The 23,774-nt window shown below is 60.0% G+C and overlaps 2 protein-coding genes across 5 annotated transcripts in view; one reads left to right on the forward strand and one right to left on the reverse strand.

The window, feature by feature from the left end:
* Positions 1-2,646: 2,646 nt before the first annotated feature.
* Positions 2,647-7,925, forward strand: TMEM191C (transmembrane protein 191C). 2 transcript variants are annotated; one of them, XM_037823489.1, is made up of 10 exons: positions 2,647-2,801; positions 2,931-3,054; positions 3,179-3,229; positions 3,316-3,393; positions 3,658-3,711; positions 3,795-3,854; positions 3,945-4,009; positions 4,094-4,166; positions 4,309-4,349; positions 6,689-7,925. In XM_037823489.1, exons 1-10 carry the CDS (start codon positions 2,647-2,649, stop codon positions 6,972-6,974), a joined length of 987 nt encoding a protein of 328 aa, XP_037679417.1. In that variant the 3' UTR covers positions 6,975-7,925. The 2 variants fall into 2 exon arrangements, with proteins under 2 accessions (XP_037679417.1, XP_037679418.1); XM_037823490.1 differs by lacking the exon at positions 6,689-7,925 and adding an exon at positions 4,449-4,662.
* A 364-nt stretch (positions 7,926-8,289) lies between these two features.
* Positions 8,290-23,774, reverse strand: part of PI4KA (phosphatidylinositol 4-kinase alpha) — a 106,452-nt gene continuing 90,967 nt past the window's right edge. The window contains exons 33-55 of one of the 3 annotated variants that reach the window (XM_037823487.1): positions 23,179-23,337; positions 22,757-22,908; positions 21,186-21,293; positions 19,793-19,920; positions 18,696-18,815; positions 18,501-18,580; positions 18,148-18,392; positions 17,213-17,303; positions 16,766-16,933; positions 16,185-16,238; positions 14,192-14,312; positions 12,580-12,709; positions 11,847-11,917; positions 10,646-10,718; positions 10,486-10,556; positions 10,197-10,306; positions 9,996-10,100; positions 9,789-9,914; positions 9,589-9,649; positions 9,281-9,440; positions 8,759-8,848; positions 8,583-8,666; positions 8,290-8,479 (exon numbers count right to left, since the gene is read on the reverse strand). In XM_037823487.1, coding sequence (XP_037679415.1) covers positions 8,428-8,479; positions 8,583-8,666; positions 8,759-8,848; positions 9,281-9,440; positions 9,589-9,649; positions 9,789-9,914; positions 9,996-10,100; positions 10,197-10,306; positions 10,486-10,556; positions 10,646-10,718; positions 11,847-11,917; positions 12,580-12,709; positions 14,192-14,312; positions 16,185-16,238; positions 16,766-16,933; positions 17,213-17,303; positions 18,148-18,392; positions 18,501-18,580; positions 18,696-18,815; positions 19,793-19,920; positions 21,186-21,293; positions 22,757-22,908; positions 23,179-23,337 — 2,559 coding nt within the window. In that variant the 3' untranslated portion in view covers positions 8,290-8,427. Of the gene's footprint in view, positions 8,480-8,582; positions 8,667-8,758; positions 8,849-9,280; positions 9,441-9,588; positions 9,710-9,788; positions 9,915-9,995; positions 10,101-10,196; positions 10,307-10,485; positions 10,557-10,645; positions 10,719-11,846; positions 11,918-12,579; positions 12,710-14,191; positions 14,313-16,184; positions 16,239-16,765; positions 16,934-17,212; positions 17,304-18,147; positions 18,393-18,500; positions 18,581-18,695; positions 18,816-19,792; positions 19,921-21,185; positions 21,294-22,756; positions 22,909-23,178; positions 23,338-23,774 lie in introns of all 3 variants that reach the window. The other 2 variants (XM_037823485.1, XM_037823486.1) reach the window with 2 other exon arrangements.

A 23,774-nucleotide genomic window follows, 5' to 3' on the forward strand; every position in this document is an offset into this window, starting at 1 on the left:
CTTCACAGTTGTGCTTTTTGCATCCTAAAAAAAATTTCTCCAACCCAAGTCTAACACTTTGCCTTCCCTGTTTAAGCTAACTCTAATCCTGCTGGGGCTACTTTTTGCACAGAAGTGAAGTAGGGGTCTAATTTTATTTCTCTTATTTCTCTTTTTTTTTTTTTTTTGTCACAAGCCAGTTTTCCCAGCACTGTTTGTCACACGTCGCAGGGTGACCCCACCCCACCCCACCCCATCCCTTAGTTCCTGGTTTCATTCGCACTTGCTGGTTACTGCCTTTGGAACTAGCATGTGCCCTAGTTGTGGCTTATAAGAGGTGAGGGCAAATCTATGGACACCCCCTCCCCCCAAAAAAAAGACACTCAAGATAGAACAGAATTAACTGGCTCTTTTAGGCTCCTCATGGCTACAAAGTGGCTGCAGCAGTTCCAGGCATCACAAGCAGCATCCATAGGCAACAAGGAGAATGGCCCTCACAGCATCTCTTTTTACACAGAGGCAGTCATTCCAGAAGCCCCCAGCAGACTTCCCCTGGGGGCTCATAGGCAGAATTGTACCGCGGGGAGGCAAGACCCCATGACTGGTCTAGAACAGTCCTGTTTACTGCTGCGGCTAGGAACGGAAGGGCCTGGCCCGGGAAGAATGAAATCCTTCAAAGAGAGTGAACTAAGTAAGGGGATCGTGCTGGCCGGGATGAGAGGAGAGGCAAGTAGCTTTGGGGTGAGCAACCACTGTGTCTCTGTACTTCAAGCTTTTCTATCTCTTTTTGCCTGTTTTTTGGTCCCCCAGCACTGTTAGATTTTAGGAGGGATGAAGTGTCACTCTTGTCCCTTAAAATCTTAAAGGGCATGCTATTAAAACATCCCCCCTTAATATAATGTTTCTGTACCTTTTTTTTTCTTTTTTTTTTGCTTAGAAATCTTTTATCATTAGGATATTACGCTTTTCTCAGAACAAGTATAATTTACAGGAATTATACAAGGCAACTTTTTACCAACTATCAAAAAAAATGTAGCAATGCTGTTGAGCAGAATTTTTATTTCAGTTGCAAAAACCACCTCTGGTTACAAAAAAATAATCAGAAAGCTTACTGGATTTAATGTGCTTTTACAAATGTCCTAAGGAAGTCTTAAGCCAAATAATATTTTAAATAGAAAAACCACTAATTTTAAAAATAGCTCGATATACTATTTCTGTGGTTTATATACATACATTAACTGGTCTCTTTTATAGGAAACCTGACTGGATGTTTATCACTTGTACATAAAGCACTGGAAAATAAAGGCGAGAGCTAATCACTTTTAACAAAAATACTCTGTATACAACAAATAAGTATTAAAGATATTATTTAGTGGTTGATAATTACCTGCTACAAAATAAAAAACAAAATACATTTACTAGATTGTTTTGCAGTTGTAGCTGCCTATTGGCATCCCGAATAAGGATTTCCCATTTAAAAAAAAGCTGCAGTGAAATTCACTTAGTGATTGGTTTAAGTCAATTTTTTTTTTCCTTTTATTATTTTTTCTTCACCACCCTCCCATGCCCTGCAGTGGCACTGTATTATTAAAAACGGTAAGTACCTGGGATTTATGCTTCAGATCGAGATATCATTTGAGTAATTTCAAATAATGTTCAGCTCTTCATGTATAAAAGGTGTTTTGTGGTTACAATTGAAAAAGTAATTATATTCAAATAACCTGACAAATTGTGCTTTTTGACAGGTTTCCAGCCCTCCAGCAAGGTTAGATCTTTGCAAGAATGAAGGGTCATTCTTGTCGCTTAAAATCTTAAAGGAAATTCTATTACCCCTCCCTTAATACAAAGTTTCTGTACATTTTCACTAAGTACACTTTATCAGATTAGAGTCCCTTTCTGTCCCTCTTTCATAATTGAGTTACAAAAAAATCATCAATAAATGTTGAACTTTTTGGACCATTGACATGCACTCCCCCCACCCCCTGGAATAAACTTGGCTTGGTTCCCACATATCTTTTCTGGTTCCCCTTTGGATTTGGTGGAGCTAATAATGCATTCAGGATTGTCACATCCAAGTTCATAGTTGAAATCGGCCAAAGGCACTTGATAAGGACACGTTTGCTTACGGTGGGTGTCAGGGGACAGTGAAAAAGTTCCTTTTTTCTCCTGTTTATAGACCTCACCCGTGGTAGACATTTTCCATCTTAGTCATCTTAGCATAAATGCCGAATAATATTCTATCTTTGTCACCAGACGTCGCGATCATCACAATGCCAGGCCATGTGCCAGCATCCCAGTTTAGCTACAATTGTTTCCTTTTTGTGGCTACTCGAGCCCAAAGTTTCCAGAATACTTTATTACGGAGTGGAGTTTTAGAAATGGGATTATTGGGTCAAAAGATACAAAGAACTTTATAGCCCCTGCTCTGTATTTCCAGAGACCCGGGGCGCAGTTGGCACCTGCAGATTTGCCCTGATCACCTGTTAGTCGTTGATTAACCTTTTGCCCGACGGCTGGAGAGCCTCTTGCAAAAAAAGAGGCCCACTGGGTGCGAGCCCGCCCGCGGGGCCCGGCCGCGTTGGGGGAGCTCGGCGGCCCCTGCCGCGGGGGGCCCTTTGTGACGCGGCGGGGCGGGGCGCGGGGTGCGCGCGGCAGAGCGGGGGCGCCATGGCCGAGGCGCGGGAGGTCCTGCTGCAGCTGCAGAAGGACAACCGCGACGGGCGCCTGCGGAAGCGCGAGCTGGAGGAGCTGCTGCGCGGGCTGGAGGCCGAGGGCGAGGGCCTCACGGCGCGCCTGCAGGACCTGCGCGAGCGCGAGCGCGGGTGCGCGCCCTGGGACCCTGGGGTGGGCGCCCCTCGGGCCCTGCCCTCCCCGCCCTCGTGGCGGGGCGCGGCGGCTGCTGCGGGTGGACGTGCGGGAGCCCGGCCCCAGCCTCAGTTTCCCCTCTGCAGCCTGCAGCGGAGGCAGAACCAGGCGGCGCGGGCTCTGTGCGGGGAGGCGCGCGAGGCGGAGCGGGGGCGCGCGCAGCGGGCGCTGGGGCTGCTGCAGGCGGCCGAGCAGCACAAGCGGGATCTGGTGCGGGGCCCGACATGGGGCGGGGGCTTGGGGGGCGTCTTGGGGAGGGCGGCGGGGTGGCCGCGTGGGGAGGGTGGGGGGCGTCTCGGGGAGGGCCGGACCGCCCCCCGCGGCCTTTCCGCAGGAGCTGCGCAACCGGCAGCTGCAGGAGCAGTGGGAGGAGCTGTCCAGCCAGGTAGGCGCGCTTGGCCCCGCCCCGCCGCGGAGAGCCCCACCCCCGCCCCTGGAGCCCCGCAAACTCCGTCCTCCCCCTCCCCGCAGCTCTTCTACTACGGAGGGGCGCAGCTGAGTCAGCAGCTCGCGGAGCAGCGGCTCGGGGCGCAGCGGGCCGCGCTGCAGGTGCTGGGCGGGGCCCCTGAGGAAGCCCGGTGGGCGGGGCCTGGGCGGGGCGGGGCCCGATGTCCCGGGGGCGGGGTCTGGGCGGGGCGGGGCCCGATGTCCTGGGGGCGGGGGCCTGGGGCGGGGCCCGATGTCCTGGGGGCGGGGCCTGGGGCGAGGCGGGGCCCGATGTCCTGGGGGCGGGGCCTGGGCGGGGCCCGATGTCCCGGGGGCGGGGCCCGGGCGGGGCGGGGCCCTGACAGCCCTCGGCTTCCCGGGAAGCAGCAGCTGGAGCTCATGGAGACCAAGCACGCGATGCAGGCGGAGGCCCTGCGGCAGGTGCGCGCGGAGCCCCGGGCAAGAGCAGGAGGGCGGGGAGGGGCGTGTGCCGCCGAGGCTAATCGGGGCTGCCCGCACCCCAGGGCGCGCAGCGGACGCAGGAAGCCTGGTTCAGCTTCCAGGAGCAGAGCGGCGTCCTGCAGGTGGGTCCCGCCCCGCGCCCCCCTCCCGGCCGCTCCCCCCGCCCCAGCACTGGGGCCTCACACTAACCCCCACCCGTCCCGCACCCCAAGGAGCTGCAGGGGAAGGTGATGGAGGCGGCGGCCGCGCTGGACGCCGCGCGCAGCGCCCCGGAACCGTAAGGGGGTCGGGGCCGTTGGGGGGCGGCGGGGCGGCTGCGCGTGGGCGGGCAGGTGCCCACCTGGAGCCCCCGCACGCGCAGGTGGGAGCCGCGGCCTCGCCAGGTGCAGGACGGCGCGGGCTCGCTCATGGAGGAGGTGGCCAAGGCCGACTGCGTGAGCGCGGGCGCGCGGCCCGGAGGGGGAGACCCGTATCCGGTGGGCGGTGCGCCTCCTCTTTCGGGGTCCCGCACCCCCAGCTCCCCGCCCCCTCCCGCCCCGCCCGAGCCGGACGCCCGCTCCCTCCCGCCCCCCGCAGGACAAGGGTCTCTTCGCCGGCTCCCGCTGCAGCGGCCTCAGGTGAGCGGGGGCTCGGGGCAGCGTGCGGGGCTGGGGGTCCGCGCTTGCCCCCGCCGGGGTGTCCCTAGCCGCCGCCTGCCCGTCTCGCTGTCTCCGCAGGCCGTGGGCGCTGGGCGCGCTGCAGGCGCTGCTGCTGCTCCCGCTCGGCCTCCTGGCGCTGCCGCTGCTCCGCCCGGCCCCCGCGCCGCCCCGCGCGCCCCGCCGCCTCCCGCGCCCCGCCTCGGCCGCCGCGCTCCGCCGCCTGCGCTACACGCTGGCCCCGCTGCTGCAGCTGCGCCCGCGCCGGCTCCTGCCCTGCTAGATCACGCCTGGCCGCGGCCCACCTCCGCCTCCCGTGTGGTTTTTGGGGCGCCTGGAGGGGGGCTGGGGGTGGGGGAACGTCAGGGGGTGTCGGGGGACCCCGGGGCCTGTGCGCCCCGGAGCTGCCCCGGGAGCCAGTCCCGCAGCCTGGGAGCGGCTCATTTCCAAATGCCTCTTGTCTTTCTTCCTCTCTTTTCCTTCCTTACCTTCCTCTTTTCCATTTTTATTTCCCTCCTTTTCTTTTCTTCTCTCTTCCTTCCCTCCTCTTTCTCCCCCTTTTCTTCCTTCTTTCCTTCCCTCTTACTTTCTGTCTCCTTCCCTCCTTTCCTTTTTTCTTTCCCTTTCCTCTTCCTTTCTCTTATTTCCTTCCTTCCCTTTTTCTCTTTTCTTCTATCCTCCCTCCCTTTCCTTCTTTTTCTTTCTTCCCTTCTCTTCCTTCCCTCCCTCCTTTTCTTCCTTTCTTTCCTAACTTCCTCCTCCTCCCTTTCTCCCGCTTTCTCTTTCGTTTGTCTTGGTGTGTGGGGGGGAGGCCGCTCCGGGGCACCTGTCCATGTCCTCTGTCCCTTGGGCTCCCGTGGTCCTGCCGCCCACTCCGAGTGTCCCAGTCGCCCTGGTAACGCGCTGCCCGCTGCCCGCTTGTCGGGGAACCTTTTTTATGGGAAACGACTGCTTTTAGCGGCTTTCCCCTTGGGTGCCACCTCCTGTGCTGCAGACGCCATTTCATGATTTGGCCGGACAGCCCTCCGGGCATCTCCTCCTGCACTAGGCCGTGGGGTTTTGCTGCGGGCTCTTTTGGTTACATCTCCTTATGGAATCCTGTGTATCTCGTTTTATCACACTTGAAAAATGGGTTTTGTGTCCTAAAAAATCCTCTGTCACTTGGAAGTCAAAGACAATCTCTTAGTTTCTGTTTTTGACATTTAGAGGTGTCATCTGGGGAGAATTTATGTTGGTGTCCTTTGTGCGAGAGGACTCTAAGTTTACTTTTTTCCCCCAAGTGGAAAGCCAGTTTCCCTACCATTCTTTGTTGAATAATACGCTTGTGCTTTTTTACCTAATAAAACTTGCTGGCTTTTTGGGGGGAGGGGGGAAGAGGCAAGTGCCCTCCTTTTTAAGTTACGTGGCTCTAAAAGGGCATATGACATCCTATGCCCTTCCCAAGGCAAGCTGGCTGCTGACTCTTTGGGGACATTTTCTGTAATTATTAGGGGCTGCAGAACGCGGCTCTGCTGACCCAGAACCCTTTGTTCCTGTCCTCCGCGTGGGTGACGATGTTGTCCCCTAGTGTCCTGCATTTCTATGGACTTTTTTTTCCCAGTTGATATAAGTGAATTCTGTGTCCTCACCGTGGGGTGCAGGAGGGGACCCCCCCAGGGGGACGGGCCCGTGACTGGGCCTCACGACGGGTGTTTGGGCTGATGCTGAGGATTTGCTGTTACAACCAGGGCTTCCGTGAAAAGCCACATCGTTTTGTGTTTTGCCCGAGACCCTAGAAGTCGTGGGTCAAAGGGTAACTGCAGACATAATATGGCTGGGTCTTGCCATGTTCTAGCTCCCAGATTTTGTGGCCAGTCTGATGGGTGAGAAACGCCCCCTTAGTGTAGTTTTAATTTGCACTTCCCTGAAGTCACCATGGAGCCTGTTTTTTTTTTTTTTTTTTAATTTAAGGGTGAGCTGTGTTTCTTTTTCTGGAGACTGCTTCTGTCATTTGCTCATTTCAAAAATGACAGGCTTGTAGGGCCTTCTCTCCCTCAGTTTTCCAAAGCTCTTTCAGGGCAGGGGTTTCACTTTGAGTCGTAAGTAGTAAATGTCTCTCTGTCTCTTGCCATCCATGACTTTTTTTGGGGTGACGGTGGTGGGGTAACAGCCTATTTTCCTTCACTGCATCTGGGTTTGTTAGGAGAGGTGTTTTCCACTTCCAGGTAAACAAGTGGGAATACTTGTGTGGTTTTGTCATTTATTTCAGTCTCAGGTCTGTTTGGAATTTTAAGCTTATCTGCCTGAGGGAGGATCTGTTTTTTTTCCTTGCTGGTGTCCAGAAAGTCCATCTTGCCCCCACCGATTTCGATGCCCCTTCAAAATCGACGTTTTCTGTGTGCACTTGGTCTGTCCGCTCACCACTGGAATCGCGCCCCTGAACCCGGCAGATCTGCACGTGGTGTGTTTTTGTGTCCGGCACAGCTCACCCCTCTTAGCGTTTTCCGTGACATTCTTTGTTTATTCCTCCATTTGGATTTGATCATCAATTTGTCCAGCTTCAAAGAACTTGCTCAGTATTTCTGTTGTGATCTAATAAATTTAAGGAGATCCGCTTTTATAACTTAGTCTTCCCATCTGAGAAACGTGTGCATTTGCTTGTGCAAGGGGCCTTTTTGACTTTTTGGGGGTGTGTTCCCATTTCCCTTGTATGTTAGGCACTGCCGGAGGCCTGCCTAGAGCTATTCACCATTCTTTTGTCACTGTCTGTGGGGTCTTCTCCATTTTGTCTGTTCTGCTTTTTATTTAGGAAGGCTATTGGTATCCGTGGGTTCATTTTTTATCCTGCCTTCCCACTGATTCTTTGCCTGAATCCTATTACCATGGTTTTACCTGCCCCTGGCAACTGTTACGCACTAAGTGATTTCTGATCCGAGGCCACCTGCTCTGGCTCCCCTCGGTTTAGTGGGGCTCCCCAGAAGGCAGGGCCTGTGTTTCACCACAAGGACCGTCCGTCAGCTCCTGTGTCAGTCAGTGGACTTGGTAAACCCGAGTGTTGACCCAAATTCCTTTTTGATCCCTGGAGACAGATTGTTTTCCTTAGCTGTGTTGATAACATGGATTATATTGGGATTATATTGATGGACTTCTTAGTATGGAATCACCCTTGCATTCTTGGAGTAACCACTTGGTTTATAATGTGCTGTTTGAGTCTGATCACTAGTATTTTAATATTTTTTGCTTTGATGTTTATTGTAAGGTTGGTCTTTAATTTTTTCTCAGCTGTACTCTGTCAGGTGTTCACAGAATTTTTTCATTTCACTGTCCTTTCATGAGACTGGTTTCCTCCTTGCTTTTATTTTACCTGCCTCTTAACCAACCTTAGACCTTTGTTTTTTTTTTTAATCTCAGTGACATTATTTCTATGTGTTCTCTGCAGTTCCCCCTTCCCCCCGGACTTTGGGGCTTTACTGCCGACCCCCTGGGGGCTGGGAGACACGAGTGGTCGCAGATTTGAGAGTCGCGGAGGAGAGTCCTTGAAAACGAGCACGAGGGGGAGGCCGGGCAGGGAGGGCCGGACCTGGGGGGTGAGGACCCGGGGCTGTGCCCGTGGGGGCTGGAAGAGAGCACGGGGCGCCCCAACCTCGCAGCAGGAGAGGCCGTGAGGAAACGAGTGTCTGCAGTGCGGAGAATAAACCTTCCCTCTGTGCTAATTCTCGCTCCCGGTGAACTCTGTCTCCAGGAGCTGTGGACCCTCGTCATCCATGGAGAGGGGCCTCGGGGCAGCTCCCTGCGGCGGGCCGTGCCCTCGCCCCACACAGCCCCACGCCCTCTCATTCACGTCCCGACACGGAACTTGCAGGATTTTTTACTTTGTCCGAGTTGGTTCCATCTCGGTTGAGTACAATATACATCTGTTTTCTTTTTAAACACAGACACAAACACTTCATGTACCTAGGGAACAAGACACACAGGGAATGTGGCCAGTGCAGGGGGTCCTCGGGGTCGTCCACACCCCCGGGGTCAGGGGCCGAGCTCACAGGCACCCTCCTGCCTGGCCTGGGCCCCGTCCTCGGTGGGCTCAGTAGGGGATGTCGTTCTGGTAGTACTGGATCATGTCGTAGGTCCGGCTCCTGAGGGGGCGCGGGGGGCGTCAGGCACGGCCCCTTCCCTGCGCTGAGCCCCCACCCACAGGCCCCCCGGTGACCGCCGTCCCAGCCCTGGCTGTGCCCTCACCTGTTGCTGAGGAAGCAGCTCTGAATGACCTTCATGATGAAGTTGGCGGCCTCCCGCTCCGTCATGTTGGGGCTGAACCTGTTCCTGGGGGTGGGGAGGGGGACGGGTCAGCCGGGCGTGCGGGAGGGTCAGCCGGGCCTCGTGGCCGCCCCGCAGCCAGGCCTGCCGGGACCTACTTGAGGAGCTTGATGGTCTGGCCTCGGAAGCAGGGCAGGCCGGTGTCCAGCATGAGGGTGACGAGCGAGACGACCGCGTCCATGTAGGGCCTGGGGAGACGGGGCGGCCTGAGTGGGAGGCGGGGGCCCTGCCCTGGGGGCTGCAGCCTGAGGCTGCCACCAGCCCCGTGTGGTGCCCTCAGACCCCCCCCTGCACCCCACCCAGCCCCGTCCTCCTGCAGGGCCCCGGGGCACGGGAGACCCCGGGTTGGTGTCCCCTCCTGGGACTTGGCCAAACGACACTCAGTGACCCCAGGACGGGGACAGTGTCTCTGCACGGCCTTGGCTCCTGACCACAGAGGAATGGGGGATCCCCAAGCTCTGCAGAGTGGGTGGGATGGAGCCAGATGCAGAAGCAGGACAGTGGGGGGGGTCCCAGCCGGCCCCCGGCAGCTCATGCTCCCTGACCCTCGCTCCCTTCAAGCTGCCCTGGGGCCGTCCAGCCCCTGGGACAGGCGGGGTCCATGCCGAACCAGGGCCCACCTGACGGCCAGGTAGCCACGGACACACATCTCCATGAACCACTTGAAGGGCGTGGCCTCCATCTTGCCCCCCATGATCATCACCATCTCGTCTGTTAGCTTGATGTCTGGCTCCCAGCCCAGGTTGCCGCCAGGCGAGCTCTCGAACATGAAGCCGAAGTCTGCGAGACGCCACAGAGCCACGCGTGAGGGGAGCACGCGGCTGGCAGATGTGGGGGTGCAGGGGGAGGGGCGCCTGCTCTGCGGGATGGAAGGGACCGGAAGCTGCCCCCAGCCCGGGGACGGGGGGCTCCTCGTGGCCCCACCCACCGATGTGGATGATGTGGCCCCGCCGGTCCAGCATGATGTTGCCGTTGTGCCGGTCCTTGACCTGCAGCAGGAACAGCAGCAGGCTGTAGGCGGCCATGCTCCGGATGAAGTTGTAGCGGGCCTGCACGGGAGCGGACGGGGGGCTCAGCCGCGGGGGGCCGCGGACCCTGCCCCCCTCCCCGGGCCCCGAGGACCCGCACCTGCTGGAAGGCCAGAGAGGACTCGTCCCCGTACTGGCGCGTGAAGTAGTCGTACATGCCGAAGTCCGTCTGGCGGCCCAGCTGGTCGCGCGACGTGCAGTCGGGGATGCACTCGATCACCCCACACTGCGGGAGGGCGCGCTGAGCCTGCGGGGCCGCCCGGCCCGGGTCCCACCCACGGGGGCCTGCCGGGCGCGGGGGGCTTACCCCGGGGGCCGTGGCCACCACCCTGTAGGGGAACACGAAGAGGTCCAGGCCGACGAGCTGGAAGATGTTCTTGAAGAGGTCGATGATCTGCAGGGCCAGCATGTCCTGGGCCGGGGAGAGGGACAGGCTGGGGCACCCGTCCAGGGCCGGGCCTGGGTCTTCCGGAAAGCTCCGCCCCACCCCACGGCGCCCGGGCGGTACCTGCCGGCAGTCATCGCCCACTTTGAAGATGGCCGCCTGCCAGGAGATCCTCTGGCCGTCGGCCTCCTGCACGGTGCCCTGCTCGGCCGAGTCCGGGCGGCACCGCAGGCCTGGGGGTGGAGGCGCCGTGAGCCGAGGGCCCTGCGCCCCCCGAGTCCCGGCCGTCAGCCACGGGGCGGCCCCCTGGTGTGAGTGGGCCCTCTCGGACGGACGGACGGACACCGTCCTGTGGGGAGCTGCCACAGGCAGGGACAACAGATCCAAACCAAAGCAGAAGCTCCTCACTGACCCTCCTTCTCGAGTTCACTGACGCCACATCGCTTGACCTTAAACTTGGCCAGGTACGGTGCCTTCGCGGCACTGCAGGGAGGAAAAGGGAAGAGGACGTGGCGGGTGAGACGCGGAGCCCGAGACCCCCACGGCCGCTGCGGGGCAGGCTGCAGCCTCACCTCTGCATCGGGGTCCCGGACTTGTAGTCGATGTCCAGGACGATGGCTTCGGGGTTGCTGGGCAGGTAGCAGCCTGGTGTGGGCAGAGGGGTCACGAGGCCACGTTACCCGCAGACCCCCGGCAGCAGTGCCCCCTCCCCTCCCGGAGCTGTGACGTGAGCCAACAACCTCCCAGGAGGAGGCTTCTCCGAGGAGGACACTGGAGCCCCCACTTTACAAACAAAGCCACTTCCCTGGGACCCCGACTTCCTCAGCGAGAGGACATGGGAGCCTCTTCCTCCTCCACTTGCCCTGAACCTCCCTCAGCCCCTGGGCTCATCCCACCGACAAGCTCTCGTTTCTCAGGGGGGTCAGTAAATGTCTCAAGTGAGAGAGAAACGAGAAACGGGCCACTGATCTCCAGGGAAGTCCCGTCACTGGCTCCAGGCAGGCTCCCCGGGGGGCTCAGCTACCAGCAGCCACAGCAGGGGCCGGGCTCCGAGGGAGGCCCTGCAGCAGGAGGGACCCCAGGAGCAGAGTGGGGGTCCCCACGGGGTGCTCAATGGCAACCCCCAGGAGGAGGGGGTCAGGGCCCAGGCAGACGCCCCAGTCGCCCCCAGCCTCTGCTTGTCCCCACCGGGCCTTCCCCTACGTTCGGATGCGCCCCTCACCCTCCTGGCCTCGCACCCAGTCTCGGTGGTGTCAAGTGGGGCCCCACGTGTGTGTCCGGCTCACATGGGAGGTGAGCTGGTGAAGGGGCCCCAGTCCGGGGAGGTGAAACTGAGGAGCTAGGCTGAGGCTGGCCCGGGAGAGTCCACACAGGCTTTGAAAAGCCAAGTTGGTGCCAACGGTTAAAAACAAAGAGCTGCACGGTGAACTCAGCAGTGAACTTGGGATGCCACCATCTCTTGAAAAGCAGCAGACGCCGCCACAGGGGCCTCAGATCCCGGCGTGTGGGAGATGTCCTCCCGGCCCCAGCCGCCCCCTCCCATGACCTGCTCCGCTCCCGTGACCCTGGGGTCCAGGAACCCTCTGCTAAAATGACAGCTGCCAAGGGCAGGGGCTCGGCCCTCAGCAAGACAGGAGGCGGCGGGGAAGATAAGGCTGCGAGGAGCAGTGCCGGGGCCTGGGGTGGGGGCTGGAACAGGCAGTGGCCCCCCAGGGCCCGGGAGAGAGGCAGCCGGCCACAGTCCCCCCACCACCCCTGCACCTCCCTGCTCACCAGGCTGGACCTTCACTTCTGACAGAGCGGACAGGCAGGCCTTCTTCCTCTCGTCCCCTTTGGGGTAGGGCCTGAGAAACGAGGCACCTGCTCAGGGTCCCGTCTGCACCCCGTGACCAGGCCCTGGAGAGCTGCTGCCTGTCTCCCTCATGGAGACCACCAGCCCCTAGGGCCAAGGCGGAGCTCCCTGGCTGCCGGCCCCCACCGCACGGGGGATGCCCGTGTCCCCCGCCCAGGAGCAGCAGAGGCCTGTGGGGGTACAGCTGGGGGGGACGAGGCCACTCTGGCTCAGACGCTGGCTGTTGTCCACTGAGTGACCCTGGCCAGGCCCCCTGACGTCTGCATCCATGGGTGGGGTCTCCGCTGGCAGGACAGGACGTGCCCCGTGGAGGACCCCCCCAGCCCTTCACCCACGTGGGCCATGAGCCGCCAGCAGCACCCGCCCCACGTGCCACCCTGTCCAGGGGCCTCGGGAGACACGGGATGGACCAACGGTGACTGGGGCGGGAGAGGCCAGGCTTCCGGGGGCTGAGGCGTCCAGCCAACGGGAAGAACGCAGGCCCTGCCACCCAGAAGGACAGCGCGGAGCCCGGGGAAGGTGTCAGGCCCGGGGCCGGGCTCTGCAGAGGAACGAAGAGCAGACAGAGCTGCTTCCTGCGGGGGGCTCGGCCGTGCCCAGCACTGCTCCCTAGACACCAGGACCCCGAGACGACCGCTGCCCCCTGCCGCTTACTTGATGATGGCCGACACGTTGGTGATCTTGTTGAAGAAGTCGAATTCCCGCTGGTAGAAGTCCTTGGCTGGACCCGACAAGGAGCTCGTGATCTCCTCCACCAGCTGCTCCAGGAGGTCGCCGATGTCGGCTGGCAGAGACACGGGGGTGAGTCCTGGCTGTGCCCCAGGCCCCTCCCAGCCGGCTCGTCCTCCCCAGACGCTTCGTCCAGGGCCCCCCAACACCCAGACAGGCAGTGGACACCCGGGGTCCCTGAGACCCCTGCAGTGGACTCTGGGGCTGGAGCCTGTTTGCTGCTGGCACTCGGCCCAAGGATGAGAGCAGTGGGGGACAGAAGGTCTGCGGCTCGAGCCAGGGAAGAGTCTGCCAAAGGTGCCCCTTCCTCACGGCTCATGGTCAAGGTTAAAAAGAAAAGCCGGCTCTGATGAACGATCTGGAAGCAATGCAAGGGCTCGCCCCCGCGGGCCTGTCTGTAATATCCCGCGTGGAGAAGTGGGAAGGCGCAGCCTGATCTACGGGCCGTCCCAGGAAAACCCTGTGCATGTGTGCGTCACAAGCTTACTGCTCTCTTCTTCCAAGCAACGTTATTTGTACTCGAGAGAACAACAGACAAGCAAAGTCAGGTTGTTCAGATTTAGGTATCTTGCAGACATTTTCTTGAAAATGAACAAAGTGAGCCTGCCACTTAAAGGAAAGCAACTAAAATTTTCTGGGCAAATTTTATGTGCCACTGTGAGCTTGACGGCTTCCCAACACCTCAACACCGTTCCGTAAAGACTGGGGGGCGGGCGTCAGCAAACGTGATTTCCGATCTGCAGGATGGAACGTGTCAACTTCCGGAAGACCCTCCTGAGTGCTGGCCCTTTGCCATCGGCTGGCGCCTGGCGCCAGCAGACACGCGGGCAGAGCCGGCCAGTGGGTTTTAGGGGACGGAGGGTGCACAGCGCGCTGGTGTGACCCTCGGGACGCTCGTGGAGCTTGGTGAGAGAACAGTGACCGGATAGTCGACTCAGTGCTCCTTCCTCACTTGAAAGGGGTCACAACGGGAAATGTTGTCGTACATGTGTTACCGCAGTAAAAACTGAAATATAAACAATGCTCCTCCTGCTTCCACCTCCGCCTCGGGGTAAAGCTGGGTCTCCCTGGTTTGAGCCACCGGAACAACGTCCGGCAGCAGGCGAAACGCAGCAGCAGACGGGCAGTCGCGCCTGGGGCCGTCTCCTGTTCAGCTGGGCGGTGAAGGGATTTGCAGGAACGTGAAACCACTGCTTTTTCATACAGATGTGTGATTTGCCGGAACACCCAGTGGGTTTATGGGGTTTGAGTTTCTACCACAGCCCACACCAAGAGGCTGCTGAGGCGTGTCCAGGCCCTGCTCCTGGGGCCCCCGGACACCGTCCCCGATGGAGCAGCAGCTCGGCCCCGAGCAGGGTCCCCATGAGCTCGGGAGTGCTGCAGGATACGGGATCCAGGAGGAGGGCCGGGGGTGCCGAGGGGAGGCTTCACGGGGGGGGGGGGGGCGCCCTGTGGGCAGTGAGGGCGCTGGGGAGCCCCAGAGGGTGTCGGAGGTGGGGAGGCCCGCGGGAGGGGCCCTGGGCTAGGGGACACTCACGGTCCTTCTGGTGACCCTCTTCGTCCAGGTAGATGTTGGTTTTCATGTTCCAGATAAACTGGTGGGCCAGGAGCTGGGACTTGGACGCTGCCCACAGGATGTACTCGCGCACGTAGCCCATCTGCAGGGGACAGCCACCGTCACCCGGCCCGGCCTCCCCTCTCCGCCAGGGGCTCTCTAACCCCGAGACGGAGCCGACCTCCGGCGCTTGCCAAGCCCGGGAAGAGGGCAGCGCGTGGCTTCCGAGGGTGGGCAAGCTCTGCAGGGGCCACGCCGCGCCCCAGCCTGCCGCCCGCAGAAGGAGACCCTGGGGTGAGCTCCGTGATCCGGCTGGAGCCGGCTTTGGCCTTCCCCTCTGTCCTTCCCCTGGGATTTAGAACCACAACTTTCTCTGATTTCTGGTTGCCAAGTCTGAGAAACGAGTAGGCTGCATGCTAAAAACTCATTTGCAAGCTGGTTGCTTAGCACTGTTCCAATGTGATGGAAAGGTTCCGGAAAACTCCATCCGGTGCCTAGACACGTCCTTGTAGGGTGGACTCCTCCCCACAGTGGGCTGGGCCCCCATCTGGTAACGTTTTCCTCGGCAGGACGCTGTCAACCTGGGCGGATGGTGGGTGGGCTCACAGGCAGGCAAAACGTCAAACATCTCACTGCCCTCGGTTTCCCGATCGTAACCGGCAAGTGGGTCTCAAGACAGACTACGAATGTTAGACTTGTGTAGATGTAACTCTGCTTTATGATGATGTAAAACACACAGTTCCAGAGTCAAAATTACCAACCGTGGTACATCTGGAGGAAAAGATCAACTTCCACTGCTGTCACATGCCCCTCTGTTCTCTCCCTCCCTCCACCATTTCTGTTGGTTTTGGGTTTAAATATGATAAATATGTATAGACATTTGTAGTCCCCCCTCAGGCTTAATTTTTTTTTAAATCCCTAAAAGGGAAAGCGAAAAAAAAAAAAAAGAACCCAATGCAGCTGAGCCCTGAACTGGCATTGTAACCACTCAGCGAGGGTTATTTCAAGTAACTTTAAAATGCAGTGATCTATTCTGGTGACGAATGCACAACTATATGATGGTGCTAAGAACAGTGGATCGTATACCATGGATGATTGTGGGGTGTGTGAATATATCTCAATAAAACTGTATTTAAAAGAAATGCAGTGATCTTTTTGTGCATCTCTGATGACAAATATATCGAGGACAAAAAGAAAGGCAAAGAAATGTGAACCAGTTTTAAGTGATCACATTGCTACTAACAAATATTGGTATTGTTACTTTGTAACTCTTAAATAATAGGATAAAATTTACATTAATTTAGTTAGGAACCCATATACTTGGTGTTAACAGATTCAAACATAAAATCAAACAAAGCAGAAAAAAAAAACAAAAAAAAAACAAAAAACAAATCTGTCATCCTAGGTTTGAATTGGAAACATTAGTGTAATCTCATGATGTGTTTTTTTTTTTTAAGTAATTTTTCCACCCAGCTCTCTCCACCGGGAAGGCTTAGAAACACGAGCCTGGGGCAGCAGTGGGCTTTCCTCACAGCCAGATAACGTCTCCAACCACCACCTCCCACAGACATGAGCCCGGGCTCCTTGGCAAACCAGAGGACTCCAGGGTTGAGGGAGGAAAAGAACAAGAAGAACCCAGAATATTCCGTCACTCGGGAAAGCACGGAGGCTCTCGGAGGCTCCTGAGGTTGCGAGATAGGGTAATGTGGGCATCGAAAAGAAGAGTGATTGAAGCGTGCTGCTACATGTCAAGTAGGTTAAAATCCCTGAGCACCTAATTACATTTAATAAAAAGAAGCCATTGGTTACCTTTGGACAACGCTGAGGAATTATGTCATTACGTAAATCATTAGCACATAAAAGCCTTCCTCTAATAAGGCAATGAAAAGAAACCGCCACCCACCCAGGCCTCCACAGGTGCGATCGGAGTGAAGCGGACAGAAGGACGGAAGGACGGCGGGTGTTGGCGCCTTACCTTGTCGTACCTGAGCGCCTGCACGATCTGTGGAATGTAGAACAGGATGGCCTCCTGCACAGGGACGGGGGACAGGGGACGGAGCGGAATCAACTGGGGTCCTTCCGAAGAGGGAGGACAATTCCTGACCTCCAGAGAAAGTCAGAACAAACCGACACGGACGGACATGCTGCCTGTGGACGTCAACGCTCTCCTCTTGCCCAGCCCCACGCCGTCCTCGCTGGGGAGGGCCAGGGGACAGCAGTGAACGTGACCAAGGCTTGGAGCATGGCTGGTGGGTAAAGCTCGGGGGGACAAGCAGGTGCCCCCGCGGGAAAGGGCTGAGAACGATGGGGGACGCTGCGTTCCGGGGCGGAATGGGGCACGTGGGCTCGGGTGGTACCACGTCCCGAACCCAACTCAGCCAAACTTTTTTTTCTGTAACTGAACACCTAATTAAAGTTGGGAAAACACATTCCCATTAAACACAGCTGAATGAAGGTGGAACCCACTCTGCCCAACGGCTGCACAGGAGCGGGCGAGGGGACACGTTCCACGGCGTCCTCCGGCCTCCCTGGCCCGTGGCAGGACCCCAGACTCACCGGAGGGAAGGACCGCAGGACCTTCACCCCGTACTGGGCGGTGAGCGGGTGGGGCGGGTACATGCTGGAGAAGTAGGACAGGCCCGTGGGCGGGTCGGCGGGCGCCCAGCAGAGCACGTGGCTGAGCTCGGGCGCGTCGGCGTCGATGGTGTGCCAGGTGACCAGGAACTGGGGGGCAGAGGGGCGCTCAGCGGGGCGGGGGGACAGGGGGCGGCCCTCACCCACACCGCGAGGGGGTCAAGCCAAGGACGGGGGCTCGCGTGATGGGAAAACGCTGCTGGCGCGTTACGCAGAATGGCACGATCGCAGTTAGGTTAGGGTACGTCAGTTTTCCATTGTAAACAGAATGAACGCTTCACGCTAGAAGTGGGCAACGCGGGGGCTGCCCGATCCCCCCGCCCCGTCTGCCCTGTGTCCAGCCCTCAGCCCGGCGAGCGGCCACGCTACCTTGATGGCCTCGGGGATGTCGCTCACAGCTCCCGGGTCCAGCCGGACGAGACGGGTCACTTCATTCCCGATGGCCTCCGTGTTCTTGAACCTGCGACACAGGCGGGTGGGGGGCGAGAGGGGTCCAGACGGCCGCCCCAGGCTCTAGGCTTAGGGTTCTACGTGGCCACATCAATAACTCCGAGCGCGAGGGTTGACAACACCACCACTGCCACCGTGACGGGCAGGGCCGGAAGTCCTCCCACGGGAGGCACCCTGCACCCCAGGTTTCAAAGGCCGGCTCCTTTCCTAGGCCTGTGGGAACCCCCCACCTCTTTTCCCCATTCCTCTCTGGAACCCCCTCGCCCTGCCCGCCTTGGCAGCTCAGTCACAGGGGCCCTCGAGCCCAGGGGAGGCAGCTCAGGAGGTAAATGGTGCAGTGGAACCAGTCCACAGGCCTGCTCCAGAGGACACAATCGGGACCAGAAGGAAGGAGCCGTGAGCAGGCAATTCTGGGCCTGGCAGGAACACCCAGCAGTCCGGAAGCATTCGCACCAGCCAGACCCCCAGGAGCCCCTGCTGCCCCTTCCAGCTACGACTGTCTAAGGGTCCGTCCCTGTGAGGGTCCCCGTGGGGAGCTCTCGGACACTGAGCCACAGGCTGCGCCCTGCTCCCGAGTCACTGGCCACTGAAGGGGGACGTCCTCCCCGTGCTTCCCCTCCCCCTGCATGGGGTCGCCGCCCGGAACTTGCCCCTATTTCCTTGGCCCCTGGGTGCTGCCAGTGTCCCAGCTGGGACTCCTACACGATCTCAAGGCCGAGGGCTGCTGGGTGCGTGTGCTGGGCGGGGACGGCCCCGAGGGTGCCCTGCCCCACCTGGCTGGTGACTGGCCCCAGGCCATTGCCCACCCCCCCACCCGCTCCCCAGCTGGCCCCGGCGCCCCCACGGGAGCCCACCTGGCTGGCAGCTGCACGGCCAGGTGAGGGGAGATGCTCCAGGCGAGGTTCACGTTGTCCTTCCACTGCTTCTCGCTCAGGCTGATGTACTTGGACCTCCAGTTGGCCACGCTGCTTTCCCCCGCCTGGTCCAGCTCCAGCTCCGGGGCCGACAGCGGGTTGTACCAGGTGATGAGGCGCTCGATCTCGGTGGCCTGCAGGAGCGGACGGGGTGCCCACGGGCTGCGCAGGCTCAGGCGCCGGCCCTGGGGTGCAGTGCGGGGGGTCCCGGGTGCCGTGTGTGAGGGGTCCCGGGTGCCGTGGGGGGGGTCCCGGGTGCCGTGTGGCAGTGCGGCCCCCGCCGTGGCGCTCACCAGCAGGGACAGCAGCAGGGTCCGGCGCTTCATGTAGTACTTGTGCAGCTGGGAGCCGCGGTTGGTTTTCTTCGACATCCCTGGGGGGGGGCAGCACCTGTGAGCCCCTCGCAGGCTGCCTGTCCCCCCCGTGCTCCCGGAATCCAGAGGAGCCAGGCTCCCCGCGCCCTCTCCCAGGCGGACGCCCCGACCCACCCGACTTCTTGGAGATGGTGGACATGCCGCTGGACAGCGGATAGGTGTTGATCCAGCCCTGCGTGGCCTGCTGCCGGGAGCCGACGGTTATGTCCAAGTTGCTCCGCGTGTCCTGGTTATCTGTGGGGGGACACGCAGGTGACGCGGATGGAGGCGGCTCAGGGAGCCTCACGGGGCAAAGCCGGCTCCTGCTGCAGGAGGGGGCCAGCAACCCCCCAGAGCACCGGGACCCCTCAGGGGGCTTCCACCGAGCCCGCAGGGCCCAGACCACAGCCGAGACAGCTCTGTGGAATAAACCCTTCAGCACGGCGAGTTTCCAGCCACCTGAGTTCTTTGTTTTAATCGCTTAGCGAGAAAGCCTTCTGAAATTTATTACATTCTTCATTGCCTTAAAATGGAATAAAACAATACAGTCTTCTCTTTCTACCTGGGGGTTGCTATTGGTCACAGCGTGTCGTCCTTCTGCCCGGGCCAACGGGAGGGCCTGTGGCTTTGCAGGGCCGTCTCCCGGCTCTAACTGGAGCCGCCCAGGAGGCCACTGTGGCCGTTCTCCAAGCTTCCCTGCCCTGTCCTGACAGCCGGGCTGTCCGCGCTATGGGCTGTGCTTTGTAACTAGCGATGGCTGTTTCCCCTGGGAGGGCTGCCACGCCGCGCCTGCTCACCCTCTGAGTCCTGCCTCCCGTCGACCCAGTTGCTCCGGCCTGTCCACCTGGCTGATGCCCGTTCATCCTGAGATGCAGCTCAGGTGTCCCCTCCTCACCCCCTCAGGCCGACTGGGCTCCCAGGGGCCCCCCGTCCAAGCCACCCAAGCGTCTGCTGGCCTTTCCCTCCAGGGTGCCGCAGCCCGTCCATGCACACGGGGCCCCGGGCAGCTCTGGGAGAAGCTGCACAGAAAGCCCGTGTGGCCAGGGGGATGGATCTGCTCAGAGCCTCTGGAATCACACTCGGCCTCGGCTCAGGCGCCATCAACAAGCCCAGACCCTGTGCTCCAGGGGAGAGGCAGCCCCAGGCACCGGGGGTCATGGCTGGGGCAGGGCCCCCTGCTCCTCTGCCCAGCTCCCCAGGGCCGCCCGCCCACCGTACCCGAGGGCACTCGCCTGGGGGCACGAGCTGGCTGGCCGTGAGGTACTTCTTGTCCGAGAACATGGCCGTCCAGAACTTGATCATTATGCTGATGTCTTCTCGCAGCCTCTTCTCCCCTTGAGTAGGGAACTTTGGGGGGCAGCTTAAAAACCCCGAAAGGAACGGTTCAGTGGCTGGAATCAGGGGCAAGAGGCTGGCCATGCTACAGGGCGGTCGGGGGACGGGGTGGTCTCGTAACCGTGAAAGCTTAATCCGGAGCTGATCTCGGCAAGAACCCCCTCCAGGGGCTCGGGGGGGGGAAAGCCTCTCATCACCCCTATTGTCACCACCCCCGCAAGGCTGCCGTGTCTGTGCTGGTTTGAGTCCGTTATGCACCCATAAAAGACGACACTCTTTTAATCCACTCTTGAGGGGGCAGATCTGTTGTGGTTGGAACCCAAGGATTAGATTTCCGTGGAGGTGTGACCCACACATTCACAGCGGATCTTAGTTTACTGGAGTCCTTAAGAGAGCTCAGGGTGAGACACCACTCAGAGCTGACACAGACCCAGACGCTTGGAGATGCTGAGCTAAGAGATGAAGCCCAGAGTTGCTCTGGAGAGGCTTAAAGAGACATTTTGGAGAGAAGCTAAAATATGTCATCCAGAGCTTGCCCCTGGGCAAGGAGGACCCACAGGACTGAGAGAAGCTGTGACACACACTTAGACAGAAATGCCCCAGAAGAAACAAGCTAGAGAAGCTACGGGAGGAGCTAGGATATGTGATCCAGAGTGTCCCCCAGGAGAAGCTGAGAGAGAAGGTGAGACAGAAGCCCAGAGAGCTGCTGGAGAAAGCCACGGGAACCAGAAGCCGACTCCGGGAGAGGCCGAGCAGCTCCCGGCCACGTGCCTTCCCAGGTGACGGGAAACCCAGGTGCCACCGGCCTTTCCTCGGAGAAGATACCCTTCTCCTGATGCCTTAGTTGCGACACTCTCGTGGCCTGAGAACCGTAAGTGTGTGACTAAACCTGTTGTACAAGCCAACCCATTTCTGGTGTATCGCATTCCAGCAGCTTCGGCAAACGAGCAGCGTCCGTCTGACTGGGTGCTCGTGACGGCACCCACAGGTGCCCCGGCAGCGAGGGTGTCATTCTTCCTGCACTGGTCGTCGGTGTCGACAGGGAGGCTACGTGGGATGCACTTAGTCTCCTGAACCAACTGCGCTAAGGAAACCTTTGCACGACGGCGTCGGGGGGTTAGCCGAGTGCACGCAGGGAAGCAGCCGGGGCCGAGGGGCCCAGCTCCGGGGGCCTCGGGCTGCCCCACAGGGAGGTGCTGGAAGCCGCCGGCCCCATCCCCCGTGAGTCACTTCCCGGGGGTCCGGAGCTGGCGGGGCGAGGGTAACCCTGCTGGGGAGGGGAGGCGGTACCTGAAGTAGTCGAAGGCTGTGGAGTAGATCTTCTCCCGGAGCACGTTGCGGATCGTGGCGTTTGGGACCACGTCGGCGTGCAGCAGAGACAGCCCCAGCGTCAGCAGCCTGGGAGAGGCCCCCATGGCTGGGTCAGGGCTGGAGCTCACCACCGCGGCCCCCCAAGAAAAACTCCGCAGCCCTCAGCTCTGGGGACAGGGCTCTGGGGTGCCAGGGCTGAGGCACCACCTGAGAGCACCTGCTTGTTATTTCACACAAAACATCGCAGAAAAGATTTTTTTATAAAGCCTTCACTCCTGCTGGGGGGTAAATTAACAATTTGCATGTTTGTCTGCCTCAGCCAGAAACCTGCAAAGTCCTCCCTGAGGACGGTCCCCTTTGGGTGCTACGAAGGTGGGTGTGTAACTCGGGGCGGGCAGCAAGAGGGACAGCGGGAGGCGGGGCTGTCCGTGGGCGCCCACTGCCCAGAGACGGAGAGTCCCGCGTGTCGGAACAGGCCGCGGAGACTCCAGAGGGACGAGTGGGCCAGCCTCTCCCTGCAGCCCCTCCAGCGCCCCGACAGGGCAGGGAGGCCGCTCCCAGGTGGGTCGTCTCCACTGTGCTTTACACGGCTCAGGGGCAGGTAGGAAACGGAAAGGGAGATGTGTCCCCACCCTGCGGCTGCTTTGAGGACTGTGGCCCAGGATGGCCCAGTCGGCTGCAGGCAGGCAGGCAGCAGGCGCAGGTCTGAGGGCCCCTCCACCGAGGCACAGGGAGGGCCTGGGGCCAGGGCCCTGCACTGCCGGAGAGCAGACCAAGGGGAGCAGCTGAGGGGCCTCGCCCCAGCCGGGCCCCTGCACCTTCCAGCATCTGGCCACCAGGGCCCAGGGGCCCAGCTCCGAGCCTCCCTGTGGCTGTGCACATGGCTGTGCTGGAGCCCCCAGTCTCTCTGCGGCCAGGGCCTGGACCACCTGCTGCCCGTCCACTGTGGGCTACACTAAAATCAGGCAGGCGTGTCTGGGGAGCCCATGGGCGGCCCTGCAGCTTTCCCGCCGTGCCAGGCCCATGGCCCTGCCCCTTCCAAGCACCCCCAGCCCAGCCTCTCCGCATCTTCCTGCCCTGCCCAGGGAGGGCAGCTGGGCCAGGCCACACACACCCGGGTCCCTACGGGGAGCCCTGCCTGTCGGATCTGGAGAACCAAGGACCCTGCGTGGGAAATCCACACGGAGAGGCCGTGCACAGAGCTGCCCCTGAAGCCAGTGCACACAGACATGGGAACCAGCAGGGAGCAGGGCCTCAGGGGAGGTGGGGACGGCAGAGGGCTGGCCACACAGACGCGGTGGCAGAGCCAGGTTCCGGGGACCATCACGTGAGGGTCCCAGAGCAGGAGGGGCAGTGGCTGGGGAGCCGGGGAGCGACTGTCCAACTACTAAACCCCCGGAGCACGTCCGCCTGGGACGACAGCCCACCGCAGTGCAGCCGGGGGGTGCTTCTGCCGAGTCCTTCCACGGCACCCACGGCTCGCCCCCGCCCTCCACAAGCACCTGAGACACCCTCCCCCAGCTCCCCTGGCCCCCAGGAGGGCCCCTCACTTGAAGCGGGGCCCGATGGCCGCCACGTGCCGGTTCATGCCCCCCTTGGCCCCGCCGATGTTCAGGGACATGGAGCGCTGCAGCAGGCTGGAGAAGATCTCCACCTGGTCCGAGCTGCAGTACTTGGCGATCTCGAACCTCTGCACCAGGAACTGAGCGAGGACGGAGACACGCAGCCGTGAGGCCTCAGCCGGCCCAGCCCTGGGGCCAGGGCCCCACACCCCGCAGTGCAGCCAGCTGAGGAGCGGCCCGGGCTGGCCGAAGGGTGGGCAGGGTCCACGGGGAAGCAGGGAGAGAGGCAGGGGCCACTCCCCTCTCCTTCAGTAAGGCCGTCTGAGAACCAGGTCCCCAGCTCGCAGCCCCCAGGTTGGGTGAAGTGTGGGGGCGCAGAGCCTGGGGGGAGTAGGGGGCTGGGCACCTACGTCGATCCAGATGTAGTGAGGGGTCACTTCGGGGGGACAGGGCTTGGGCTGACTGGCTTCCGACGCTGCCAGTGGGTCTGCTTCCTTGATCTCCGCAGAAAACAGGCCAAACTTCTGCTCCACGGTCATCTGCCAGGCCCCGGCCATCTCCCGCATGAACTGCAGGGACAACGCCCCGGTGAGCTCCTCCGGGGAGCACGGAGGAGTTGGGGGTGGGGGTTTGTTTTGTTTTTATTTTTTTTTGTAATTATAGAAGGAATACGTGCTCACTGAACAAAAGGCGTTTGACAAAATCCAACCCCCTTTCATGACAGACGCAGTCAGAAAAAAGAGGAAAGGAAGGGAACCTGCTGAGCAGGATACGGGCATTTACGAAACCCACGGCCAATGTCGCGGTCCACAGTGAGGGACTGAAAGCTCCCGGGGGACGAACAAGGCCAGACCCCTGCTTAGTCCACCCACCCCGGCCCCATCCTGGAAGCACTGGTCAGGGCTGTCGGCAAGAGAAATGAACAAAAGGCATCCAAATCGGAAAGGAAGATGTTAAAAAAATCCCTATTTCCAGATGACACCAGCCTACATATATAAAGAAAACC

The sequence above is a fragment of the Choloepus didactylus genome, assembly GCF_015220235.1.
Source record: "Choloepus didactylus isolate mChoDid1 chromosome 23 unlocalized genomic scaffold, mChoDid1.pri SUPER_23_unloc1, whole genome shotgun sequence".
In the NCBI taxonomy this organism is placed as follows: domain Eukaryota; kingdom Metazoa; phylum Chordata; class Mammalia; order Pilosa; family Megalonychidae; genus Choloepus; species Choloepus didactylus.